At 40.6% G+C, this 13,989-nt stretch overlaps 1 protein-coding gene across 6 annotated transcripts in view; it reads right to left on the reverse strand.

The window, feature by feature from the left end:
• The window catches only part of LOC129367875 (C-terminal-binding protein 2), a 108,607-nt gene that overhangs the window by 26,913 nt on the left and 67,705 nt on the right, over nucleotides 1-13,989 (reverse strand). Inside the window, exon 1 of one of the 6 annotated variants that reach the window (XM_055042505.1) lies at nucleotides 5,920-6,101. The exons of the other annotated variants lie outside the window; for them this stretch is intronic. Coding sequence (XP_054898480.1) covers nucleotides 5,920-5,941 — 22 coding nt within the window. The 5' untranslated portion in view covers nucleotides 5,942-6,101. Of the gene's footprint in view, nucleotides 1-5,919; nucleotides 6,102-13,989 lie in introns of those variants that run through there. 6 annotated transcript variants of the gene reach the window in all.

Raw genomic sequence — 13,989 nt, forward strand, 5'->3', positions numbered from 1 at the left:
GGTAAACTGACAGCGTGTATATCAAACCAGCCTCAACCAGAATCACTGGGTCTGTCAACCTCACAATACCGCCGCATGCGCTTCTGATAAGTGATCCATTCATGACACCCTTATCAGCACCTTTCCCTCTGCGCCGTGCAGCTTGACAGCACGCCTGCGGTTTGTGCGTTGGAAATAGTCTGTAATTATATAGGATAGAATTTCGTTCGTTTAGGTGTTGTTACTTGTGGGAATTTTAAGCACCTTCTTATTAAAGTGGGGAAATAGATTTAGAGTGATGGCTGTGTGATTAATTATGCTCAGGTCAAAAATATCTAGCGGCGAATCGTCTGAACTGGATTAGAATGAATATAAAAATGACACAAAATATTCAGAAATTCTCAAAGAGGGGAAATAAATGTTGAAGTTGAGCAATTAAATGAAGGTTGGGGTTTTAGGTGGAAGAACTGAAATGATATCCCACACATTCTATGTGATTGAGAGGGATTAATGTAACAATAGATGGTTCATATACACAAGATTACTTTGCTTCAAAAATGAAAAAAAAAAAAAAAAAAAAAAAAAAAAAACTTTGAAGACCAGGCATCTTTTGTTTACCTCACACTGAAAATCTGGCAAAAATATATTTAAGATTTCAGTTGTCAGATGACAAAATATGAGATGAATACATTTGCAAGGCACTGACATATTGTACAAAGACTCTTTAACATAATAAAAAAAAATGCAATGAGAAGACTGAGCAATCTGCAGAAAACGTAATTCCATCCAAGGCTAAGAATGAAAACTGCAACGCTCTAATGCAGATGTCAATGTGTCAACCATTAAATCTTAACTGAAGCATTTACTTTCTGTCACACATAACTGCACATTACTTTTATCCATAGTGTATCTTTAAAGATAATTAACCTTCTTGATGGTTAAATCTAGAGAAATGCATCACATTCTGCCAAAGCGTCAAATAGGTGGAGCTGTTCAGGGAAAACCAATTATCCAGGTAGAATCCTCCATTTTCTACCCTTTAGGCAATCACCAGATTTCATCAGATTTACTGTCACCTCCGGATTTGCTCATATTTAATACAGACTGAAATTTAATTCCTAGGCTGGTTAACTTCTACTCGGTTAGCTCTCTGCTTCAGTAGCGGTGTGGTGATGTTACAGAGCAACATCCAGGAATTAAAGAGTTGTATCCAGCAGACCAGCCATGATTTTTTTGTTGTTGTTGTTGTTGTCGTTTTTCCACAGGCGCCGACGTTGCCGCTTGCCCCCTCGTGGTAACCAACCAAAGATATAAACCGAGCTGTGAGTCGTGCAGAGATGAGAGAGGGAGATGCACTTATACATGGTGCATCAAATGTCAACAAATGTGCTAATCACTGAGGGCTGGAGCACGGTGGAGTGTTAGGGGGCATGAGAGAGTGCTCTTAATATCCCTACTCCGTTAATTAATTCCCCTCGCTTCCTTTCATTCCTCTGTCTTCTCGCTTCCTCTGCTTGTTGCTAAACTGTTGCCAGGCTGCTAAACGTGCGTGTGGATTTTTTTTTTTTTGTTTCTAATGATTCCGCTGCGTATGAGTTAATTTTCACTAAGGGAGGCAGATGCTGCTGTGCATTTACCTGCCAAAAGGAAACGTGCAGCACACTCCGACACAAATACACAACCCCTGCTGGGTCTGTGTAATGATATAGTCTGTCAGATCCAGAGCTGCAGTTAATGATTTTTTTCACCGGTGATTAGTCCTGAAAATGATTTTTCCCTCTTCAAAATTAATTACCTCTAAGTACTACAACAAGTCAAAAACAAATCAACAAAAACCAGGGATTGAAGAGACGTTTGCTTGTTTGATTACAAAAATAAAGACATAAAAAAAAACATATTTTACAGTTTTGAGATTCTCAGGCTGAAGCAAAATGATCGCACTGTTTACTCAAATTTATTTGTGCTTCAACAATATAAACTTTATAGCCACAGTAACATTATATGTGACTTATTTTGCAGTTTCAGTTTACACTGAAAACACAAGCAAAAACATACAACAAATGACTAGATTCAGAAGCAGCTTTTGAGTTCTTGCTGAGGAGAATATTCACTGTTTGGAGTGAACGCTGAATACTGAAGAAATCGATAAGGGACTTTAGAAAGTCAGCTTGGAAATAATTTTGTTTTTGTTTCACAGAGATTTTGCCTGTTATTAATAATACTTGACTGCTTAAGGATAGACAACAATATTATGTTAACTGTTGTGAAGTATTTTTAAATCTTTAATTAGTTGGGAAGAGAAAATGTGAAGTGACCAAAGTCCTTATTGTGAGACATCAGAAATCAGCCTTAAAACTGATTGGCGCCTTTCTAATAAAATGACTTTAAGCTTTATGCACACCACAATGAAAGTACAACTATTCAACACTTTTATATACTATAAAACTTGTAGTTGGCTGATTACTAGCCTCAACATGAGAAAAGCAGCCCATATTTAAAAATTATACCTAATGCTTTTTCAAATCCCGGCAACAATGAATGTTGTCCCAAGTGGTTTTAAAATAAATCCCCTTTCCCAATTAACTAAAGAACCTAACAAAGATAAGAATTAGGTCAGGATCATATTTATTTCGGAAAACGAGGATTGCTCCAAAAATGAAGAAAGCAAAACACCTTTTTATCTCGAATACAAGGATTTTTAAGCTCTACACAGCCTCACATCTTAAGGTTTTTGATTCTAATCACCCCAGTAGAGGAATGGAGGCCTGTGGCTGGAGGCCTAGCATTTTCAGCCAGCAACACTTAGTAAGAGAGTCTGGCAGCGGGATAGAGCGGAGCAGCGCTGGGAGATGAGACCAGAGTTTCCATTAGGTGGTTGTAGGGAACGGGGAGTCTCTTCCTACCGCTGGCCTCCACTGCTGGTGTTAGGTTGCCTCGGATGGGAGGGAGAGGGACCAGCAAAGACGGTGAGGGGTGGCTAATGGGAAATGTGATGCGGTCATAAAGAAAAGAAAATGGGGAAAAAGATGGGACAGAAGAGAAGAGCAGGGCAAAAGAAAGGTAGAAATGGGGGACCAGACAAGCCACTCCACTCCGCCACACTCATTATCATCATCATTATCATCTGCTGTTACCAAGCAACCTCACGCTGCTGTTTGCTAGTGTCGGTACTAGCGGCAGTTTGCTAGTGGCCGGCAGTTTAACCCCCGAAACCTGGACGCCATCAGGCAGTGAGTCAAACAACAAGAGGCTGTGTTTATGGGGCTGGGATGTGAACATCGCCTTGCATGGATGGTGCCCTGGGACTGCTCTCACTTCTGCTGCTCAACAAAGTCACTTTTATTTTCCCTCTTCATGGCTGCTACCATAATACAAAGATCTAGAGAAACAGTTCCAATTTGGGAAGATCTATTTTTCGTAGGTTGTGCTGGAAAAACGAAAAGAAGACACCACAGAATGACTTCAACTCACTCCACCTAAGCGTTGACTAATCAACAGCAAGCATAACCCTGATTTCCCACTCCTAAGGAACCGTCATGTCCCTATTGCTGAAATGAAAGCAATAGCAAACAAGTTCTCGGCACAACTAGCAAATTATGTTCTTTATGGTGCTTGTTTGTCATCCCATTTTAATACCACCCTGGGTTACTGGCCAAATCAAAAACTGCCACTCTCCTCGCTTGTAAAACTTCCCCTAAGCAAACATGTTTAAGTTTTGATTAAAGCTGCAGCGGTATACAATCTAAAACAAATTACAGCCCAAAGTCAGACTCAGCTGAAATAACTTTTTATTCTCATTAAATTGTGACACAGACAACTGAATTACAGCTGTCTTGTTTTGTGCCCTACAATTCTGGGTCATAGGCAAAATTCCAGGCAAACTATAAGTGATACAAGTACATTTTTCAAGGAGTTTGCTTGAAAGTGAAATCATGTTGCTAATATTTGAGGTCCACAAGTAAAATAATAATAACAATGTTTACCTTTTAGACCTGATAAATACACATGTCATAAATATTATGCAACCAAAACTTTGAGGAAATAAATATGAGACTCATTTTGTGGTGTATCATAAACAATAACATCCCAGCTGGATTTTTACAAAGTGTAACTTTTTATAGGAAAGGTGTCACAGAAAGGAAACAGGTCATTCTGCTTTGTGTGTATTCGGGTCAATGCCAACTCAAGAGGCAAACATGTCAGGCTGATCAGTTGACTTTAGTGAACTCTATAACAAGAAAGCAAGTTTTAACAGGTTTCAACATAGACTCTGATGCAATGAACACTTCTGAATGAGGAACTTGAAGACGTCCCCTCTATAGAGATGTCTACAAATCACTGGTTGTCATGCTAACACTGTACACATGTATACAGGTTCCCTATAATGTTTCTCAACAGTAAAAGTAGTTGATGTCAGCTTCCAAGTTTGCCTACTTTTGTTCAACACAGCCACCGTGCGGCATTCACAGTGAAAAAGCCACATAGTTGGCAGTTCAGAGATGGGCATATTCTCCAATGAAAGGGTGCGTTTCATGTAACAACTGGGAATATTTACCCACCCTGGGCTTTTAATGGTTTATTCCAAGCTGTTCATGGTTTCCTTGAATTTATGTTCATCAAACAAAATCTGTATTGTATGACTTTGAGTCATTTTGGAGCAAAAATAAAAACTGAACTTACCACTGGCATTTCTGTTACTTTAATCATTTCCTGTTTATTATGTTTATTCAGAAATATATTCACCTTTCTTATCCAGTCACTGCATCAAGGCGAGCTCTTCAATTTGTAAATACTTGCATACCTTGTTGCACATTTACTGCTCAGATTAGATGGTAAGAATTTTGAAATGCATCTTTAGACGGATTTCTAACAAACAAATATGAGACTAAATGAGATTAATGTCAGATTGTTAAGTTTTAGACTTATGCCTTATGTGATGTCACCAAAAGCATGTGCAATGGAAACCTGTTTTTTGGGGAGCTGTAGATTCCATTTTAACTAAATTATTATTTTGGAGAAGTGGGGGAAAAACTAATGACATTACAGTACAAGTTACTATGTAGGTGGCAAGCTATATCTGAAATGAGCTTGACTGATTTTACAGAAAAGTCAAGCAGATAGCTTTAAACACCAATGTTCCACAGTTTGCGACGTGCATTAAGGACGAGCTGCAAATGCAAAGCGATGCCTCCAGGAACACACTGACACAGTGGGAATGCACTTGTATGGACTCAGTAATTAATGGATGGAAACCAGTTTAGAACCTTGGCAAAGAGCCAGCAGCTTGACTGTGGTATAATGCACAGATGTGCCATTAAGTCAAACAGCACTTTGTTTTCCTCTATGGAGCTTCCTTCCATTTCTAATGGCACTCAGCCAGAGTGTGTAGTGAATTTACACAGTGGCCGAAAAAAAGAAGGGGGTGAAGAAGGGAGGGTGTAAGCACCCTTTGTTGACAGCCCCCCTCTGTGCCCTTCACTTCTTTCACTTTTCCAAAAGTAGCGCACAAAGGCCACTTGTCCTGGCGCTGCCAGTGCCCCACCCCTGTCCCCAGCTGGCGGCTCGCCACACCAGTACGTCCCCCTGCCAAGAAAATGATCGCACGCATGTTTAAAGCAGTGCCCTCTGTGGGGCACTGACGAGCCGGTACCCACATGGCACAACCGGGCCGGAGCCCCCCCTAAACTCCCCTATTTTGATTCTTCCATTGGGACCCTGAAGTGCCGCAGGTCAAAAACCAAAACAAGCCAGGTGCAGACGGCCACGTTACTGACCACAACAACCCACGCACGCACGCACGCACACACACACACACACACATCAGACCTCCTCTTATTCATGACACTCACACACCCCACCACCCACTTCCCCTTCCATCTCCCCCGACATGCCAGACTTTATTAGACATCCAGAAAAGAAAACAGGAAACATGCTGCTTGCCTGGAAAATGTTGCCTCCACATTCTTAAAGGCTCAGAGCCCGAGCATCGCAACAAAAAACAGAAGTCGGTTGGAAGAAAAGTTGGAGGTAAAAAAAAATGTTTTTAAACAGAAAAATCAAAAAGGAAGACCCTCTATGAAAAAAAAAAAATCCAAGAAGGATATTCCCTCCTCCTCCTGCAATGCCTTATCCCCCCTTCCCCTCCCCTCCCCGCCTCCCTCCTCTCGCAGAGTCACCCTTCTCGCTCTGGCCTCGTCAGTGAAGGGAAGGGGCTTCTGCACTGTGAGTTCACACTAAGCCCCCCGGCTGCATCATCTTTTAGTCCGTGCCTTTCATGGCTGGGAGAAAAAAAAGAAGCACGGTTCACCCCTCCGCCGCGTCTCTGTCCACACACACACGCACACGCACACACGCACACACACCAGGAAGATGGTGCTGGTGATCGGCTGCAGGAGAAAAGAAGGAAGAGCTTTTGTCCTTTATAATCTCCCAAAGAAGAAAAAAAGAAACGCGGTCACGCTCGCTGGAAAGTCTCTGTGCTGCTTCCTTTGCTGTCAGCTGCGCGGTAAACAATCACTGTGCATCCTCTTGGTTTGGTTTGTTTCAGAGAGAGAGAGAGAGAGAGAAAAAATCTCACCGAAGATACAAAAAAAAAAAAAAAAAAAGAATCAGTAAATCAGAAATGCCAGCTTGAACATGCGGAGCCGTGCTCTCTGGGCTCACAGGCTGCAATCACTTCATAGGATCCGCACAAGCACAATCCCTCCTCCCTCTTTCCCCCCTCCTCCTCATCCACCTCCTCCTCCGCCGCCCGCTTCTGCTCCCAGTTTTGTTTTTTTTCTTTTCCTTTTTTATTCCTGATCTGGACTCCTCAGTGTTTTCAGAACGCCTGCCCCATTTTTTTTTTTTTTGCGCCACACTTAGCTGTGCACACTATCCCTGACTCGCTTTTCCTCTCCTTCCCAATTATTTGGTCCCTCCTATCATCTTCTCACTTTCTCCAATATCCAGGCAGCCAACCTTCTCCTTTTCTGCATTCCCGCCCATTACTCTTGTCAGAATTTCAGAGTTTCGCTTATTCGGATTTCCAGAGGTTGCAAATCTTTGCAGATGGTTTTAAACTATAAAATGATAGCAGATATTTTCACAGGAGTTGGACTTTATAAAATCAGGAAGAATGGATGGATCCCGGGATGGGTGAATGAATATATCTTTAGTGAATGGGATGGCGAGTAAAGTATGGCACTCATCAAAATGTAATGTTTGCTACTATTTCTCTCAATTGTTGACTGTATACTATCTTTTATGACTGTACTTCTGTGGTTTGTGTTCAAGGCAGTTCGACAGCCATGTTGCTGAAATGTGCCATACAAATGAACCTGATTGACTGATAAAGTGAAATTAAAGTGAAATATAAAATTCATTAATATAACTCCTGACTGTTCCGAGACATTTTGTTGTTCCCTGCCCAGCTTGTCCCCAAACAGAAAATTTGAGTGCTGATATTTAGGACAATACTTTCCGCTTGCAGTTGTTGCTGATTTTTAAGGAAGTCATCAGAAGGAAGTGTGCTAATTTCACAGTTTCATCCCAGGAGGGAGGAAGGTAGAGAGGGAATAGAGTGACAGATCGTTTGGATGAATGACCGGCAGGAGCAGCGGCTGGTGGGGAAAAACAAAGCAAGTGGAGCCTCCCTGCCACTCTGCAGCAAGATCAGGGCATGCCAGAGAAAACACACACACACACCTCATCATCTGCATGACAAGCGCAACAGATATATAAAGAGTCCGGTGCCAGAAGCGATTATCAGTGACAGAAAAGTGAAAAGGTGGAACCACTCTGGCACACTGTGGCTGGAAGTGTCCATCTTTGTAAAAAAGATTTTAAAAAAACACAAAAACAAAAAAAATGTCACCTGCAGGGAATAATGATGTGCATTCACTTCATGTGTGTGTTTTTCCTCAGTGGCAAAAGCCAAACAAGCACAGACACGGCACGTCACCGGAGCCGCCTTCTGCAGAAACGACACATCTGAGGAGTGTGACCATCAAAGGCTTCAACTTCCTGCCAGCCTGTGAAACAAACACACACGCACAGGCCCTTGATGGAGTGTGGGGATATGGCTGCCCCTCTGATCTTTCTGGCTTCAATAACATGAGAGAAAGTGCAGCAGAGGGTAGAATGAGGGGTGGGGAGGGCTACTGACAGAGATATGTTAATAAGGAACATGATAGAGATGGATCACTTCCCAACAGATACTGAATCAATCTGGGAGGTTGGGAATTTTTAGGGATAAAAGCAGAGGTAAAGGAGGGTGATGTGTGAAGGAATATTGCAGGTTTGATCGAGTGGTCTCCTCTGCATTTTCACTTTTTAAATGTTTGTCTAACATAAAATTAGTCACCCGATTAATGAATATTTTAGTCTATCTGCAATGAGTCCAAATTAGGACAAAAACTACTTTTGCATATATTGAGTACAGAGAAAAAAAATCCATGATTGAGAAATTACAGATAAACTAATGGATCAATACTTTTTACACCGCCCTTCTGACATTTCACATGTCTTGGAGCTTACAGAAGAATTTTTTGACCATTTTTTTTTTGCACATTCTGTCTAGAGTCCTGGGTTCTCACTTAAGCTCTCTTCTCTTCAGTTCATAGGTTTTTATAGGGTTTTTGTATGTTTGGGTATGCTTTCTATCACTGTCCTTCAGAAGTGCCAAAGGATGACAATTATTCAATTTTCTAAGAAATTATGGCAGATTTGAACTTTTTTGAAATAAGAAGTAAAGTAATTCAAATAGTTCAATGTCATGGATGCTGCCAAAGTTCAATAGAGGAAGAAGAAAATGCCCACAGCAAATCCTCTACCATACAGCTGAGTTTGTGATGGTCTTTCACATTTATTCCTTTAAATATTTTCATTAATGCAGAGAATCTCAGTCTTAGCCTCAACCAACCAAAGCACACATTTCAAGTTAAAATCCCACTAGTGACAGACAAAGTTCACTAATGCCGGTGACAGTAGCACAGAAATTGTAAACATATATATTTTTTTTTACTCCAAATCAACGACGGCCAATTATTTTTCCAAACAGGCCCGCATGAGGAACTGTTTATGGTGACAGTCCAATTATGATAGTAACATGATGACAGCAGTTGCATTAATTGGATAAACAAATATTCCACAAACGTGAAAATAGACTTTTATTAATCGACTGCTATTCATTTTAGACCTTGCAATTGACTGCTACAGTTTAAAATTTTGCACTAACAACATAAACTTTATTCTATTTGACTGTTAATTGTTTTATGAAAAAAAACAAAAAACAAACACTTCCAAAAAAAACATTACAAACATCGATGCTCTTGTACTTCACAGCAGGTTTCATCAAAAAAGATTGACTCAAGATGTAATCCCTGCGCAGCGGAATATTCTAATCAAATGGAGCCACTTTACAATAGACATAAGAAAATAAATAAATGAGTAGAGCTGTGTAATGTTAAGAAAAGTAATTGTGTGAAATTTTCGCTTCCATTTCTCACCCTTTTAGTTTTAGCCTACTAAGCACTATCGACTCTGCAAGGTGTGAGCATCAGCCACAGTGAGACTTCATTCAACAAGGTAAATGTATTATTAACAACCAACTAATGTTTTCTTTTCAGCTGGTCCTTTGCATTATTATTAATGCACACGCTGATAGAGCCATACTGCTGCTTTGTGCAACCCTGTATTAGAAGCTTATGCATTATTAAAAACTATACACTCTGCATCAGTCTTTATTTAGCAGTTGAGTCAGTTGTGCTGATATTGCTACCAAAATAGAGCAACCACAGTGGTCACCTTCACAATAAAAGCAACACGTTTTGATTTGCATGGGGAATTAGCTAATTTGCCATGGTTTATTATAGTGTTTTTCCACTAACCACTACAGCAATTGTAGGATATTGAAAGGGCTTGATTCAAACAACCAGTTGGCATGTTCACAGCATTTATTGGTCAATATGAAAACATGGTAATCCCTGTATGACTCTCTTTGCTGCAGTTCCCGAAAATGAACATGGCAGATTCATTTTTTTACCTGCCTTACAATTTCACCGTGAGTTGTGGAAAAATTAAAGACGTCCATATCAAGCCTTATCCCTTCTCCCTTAGAATTCCCTTGCGCTCATTTTGGGGTTAAATGCAGCTTAATTCTTTATATGAGAAACAGTTAAATGATTAAAATTGGAGGACTACTTTCCCTATTTTCTCCTCTCTTTTTAAGAGCTTATAAAAATGTTGATCTCAATGGGCTTAATAATGTCTGAGTCCAACAGTTGATGAAATTGTTGTTACGCGTTTGGAGAGGGCGACGAAACACTAATGAGAACAGATTGCCACAGCAGGGAACCTCCCTGCAAACAAACAACTGCTTTCACAGACGAAAGGCAGCCAGACATGAGTTTAAACCAGGACTGACTTCACATCTGTTTCCACAATGCACCGGTTCTGCCACAGCAATTATCCGTTTGTCGACAGTAAATATTATCGCTTGAAAATAAATTATTTAGTTATCTGTGTTTGTTTTTATAGCTTACTCTCTTTTCTTATAGTTCTAAGCCTTTTAAGTATAATGTCACGCAAAGACATATTGCAACCTCCCTCCCCCACTCCCATCATAGTGAACAGGAGTAAATCCATCTCTTTTGTTGGCAGCTTAAAGCAGAGTTACGTTGCAAAACACTTACTCAACGTGCTCATGAAGAGGAGAGATGAGACCTGAAGTAAACCTTTTAATCTGCATGGAAAGCACTAGTATCCTAAACACATCATCCCTGGTATGAGACATGAGGTTGGCAGCATCATGCTGTGAGGATGAGTTTCCCTAGCAAGAACAGGAAAGTTGGGACAATGGATAAATAGAAATACAGGGAAAACCTTGAAGGAAAAAAGAAATCTTATTATTTCTAGCAGGAAAATAGCAGGTGCTACAAATAAAGGTTTTGAATTCCAGTATGGAAGTTTAGAAGGGTCCAGTCAAAGTACATATGAATTCAGAGCCTGTAGCAAAACGTTTTGCAGACGTTTTACAAAGACAAATTAGCAAAGTTTCAGCCTCCGGATGTGCAAAGCCGGTAAAGACATAACTGAAAAGACCTCCAGCTGTAAATAAAGCAAAAGGTTTGACAGATTATTAAAAAGCAGGCATTATTTCTCATTTTACAAATATGCTCTAATTTGCATCGATCCATCACATTAAATTTAAATAAAAACCCCCAAAAGTTTGTAGTTGTAACATCATCTAGTCTGAAAGAAATTCAAGAAATTTGTAAATTGTCACAAGTAACTTTGCAAGACATTGTGCATTCTAAAATAATGCTCTCAACAGACTAACTGAAAAAAAAAACCTAGCTGTTGAGCCAGCTGTTATTCTAAAATGCAGTTTGCTTCTTATTTATTAGATTTATTACGCAGGCTGTAATCTCCCTCCAGCTGGATGCCTTCTTTGAGCCGCGACCCTTGGCATAGTAAAACATCAGAAGCAGGAGTCACGCTCTGGAAGACCCCACAATTGGACCAAGTCTCCTACGTGGATTTAACACAGAAAAGAATCTCTCTTCTTTAAGCAGCCTAATTATACTGTATTTGCCCTTTTCCTGTAAGTGCAAGAACTTGGCTGATGAAACGAGCTGAATGTAGAGGCCAGTTAAATCCCCCTAAAGCCCTTAAAGGGATTTTTAGGAAATCAAGAGGGCGAGCCAACCTGCTGCTTGGAGACAAGGCCTGAGTTCAGGGCATCCGAGTGGAGGTCCAGGGGTTCAATGCAGATGCTGGACGTAGGTTAAAGGGGGGCTCTGCTTCCCACCAGGTTTACCAGAGAGGATCTCCCTGTAATCTTTTAAAAGGAAGCTTCCCATTTTCTCTTTTTCTTCCATTTCTATTGCCTTTCTGAAACACACTCTTTCTATTCTTTAGCTTTCCCTGACTTTTATTCTACAGGGAAATTCAATTGGTAGTTTAGAACTGGCGGTCGGGAATCATTATCTGCTAATATTCACACTGGGCTCATGTGAAAAATCAAAGTGAACTGGATCCTTCTGATTGCGCTGCAATCACAAAGCCACTCTGAAGATGCAGCATTTTAGCAAAACTTGAACTTAGCTTCTGTTATTCTCTGGTCTCTTAGTCATTTTTTTTCATCTGCTAAGTAAATACAATAATTTCAGCATTTTTGTACATTTCAAAGAGGCTTAATCCTTCTTTATTTGCTTGTACATTTAGTTAGTCTGTCATTGTGTGCTGCAAAAGACCCACAAGACCCTTCAAGGATTCTCAGCCTATTTTTAGCTGTTTTCTCCCTTTCTCCCTATATATATAGGGAGATATATATATATATATATATATATATATATATATATATATATATATATATATATATATATATATATATATATATATATATATATATATATATATATATATATATATATATATATATATAAAATACAAATAACTGACTGGCTGGATGAATAAACAGATGGCAGAATAAAAGCTAAACAGCCGAATAAAAGAACAAATCTCTTGTGAGTAAAATAAAAGCCACAATTCTTCTATGATTGAACAGATGCAACAATAATTAACTCATAAGTTCAACCTTGATACTCAGGAGAATGCGAGCGACAATTTCTCCTGGTAGTGCTTTGAAATATGATTTTCCTTTAGCTCAACGCATCAAAACTAAGAACCCCTACCAACAGGATTTAGTTTGAAGCAATTTTTTGAGTTTAATAAGAGTCATGATGTGTTGCATGAACTTGAATAATTTTGTGATTTCTTCAATGGTCACAAATCAATCGATTTGAAACCGTTACACTCATCTCTATCGAAAAACCCGCAGCACTATTTTTCTTTTATTTCATAATCTCTCGGGGAAAAAAGGTGAAAATATGCCACTTGGACCTCTGCAGGTGGCATAGTTTTCTTCTGATGCATTGTGTATTTAATTAAGAAGCGCAGGTTTATTCACCTGACTCGTACTTGTAGGCAGGGTAAATGTCACCCCTCAGGCATGTATGTGTTGACATACATGCCTGAGGGGTGGTAGAACACACACACACACATCACAGCAGCTGTCCAGATAACAAACCTAAGTAAACAGTGCCTCTCTGCTTTTGTTTTCTCCAATTCCCCATCTTCTCTCCCCCCACCCCTCCCTCGCCTCCGTCCCCGCGGAACCGCAAGGAATAGGGCTGAAAATACGCAGGGATGACGGATGGAGATAGCATAAAATGGAAAAGAGAAGGGATAAATTACAGCATGGGAATGCAAATGAGCTTATTTTATTTGGGGGTAGCCAAGGAGGGCAGGCAGGCTTTATCTTCCAGGCAGGAACAGCCCCCCTGTGGCCTCTGGATCAGTTGTAGCATGAGCGGAGGGAAGAAAAGCGAACATTCTCACTCTGCCTTTTTTATTTGGGGAGAAATTAAAAAAAAGAAAGAAAAACCAAAGTGAAAAATATAGCAAATACAAAAACTTTCTACTCTCAGAAGCTGCTGCAGCCATAAAATAAAAAGACATTCTGCTCTGCTGTTGCGCCGCCGTTGCCACTGTTTTTCCTGCACCTCCTCCAACACCCAGCGCATAAAGAAAGAAAGTTGCAGAAACATGGGCACAGAGCCTGGCTAAACACACCCCTACCACCACTGCCTCCCCCCGAGGCCCCCAACCCTCCATCATGGAGGGAGAAAGTAAGCATGTGGAAGGAGCTGGGGAGGGAGGAAGCAGTTGGAGCCAGCTGCAGGTGGTCTCCAGATGTAGCGGCTCTGGGGACAGGCCACTCCAGCTCCGTTAAGGCCAACTCCAAGCACCCTCCTTTTTTTTTTCTCCCTTTTCCTTCCATCGCTCCTCCTCTTCTTGCAGTGACAGGAGCCATCTGGCCTGGCAGCGAGAGGGAGAAGCACAAAGTCCCACCCTCTTCAGAGTGGCCCCTGGATGCTACTCAAGAGTGCATGAGTAAATAAAATGCATGCACGCACACAAATGCATACACCCTCCTTCCCCCCATTCCCTCTTGAGAAGCTGTCA

Source organism: Poeciliopsis prolifica, unplaced genomic scaffold (genome assembly GCF_027474105.1).
Source record: "Poeciliopsis prolifica strain line A6 unplaced genomic scaffold, Auburn_PproV2 SCAFFOLD018, whole genome shotgun sequence".
NCBI classification, from domain to species: Eukaryota; Metazoa; Chordata; class Actinopteri; order Cyprinodontiformes; family Poeciliidae; genus Poeciliopsis; species Poeciliopsis prolifica.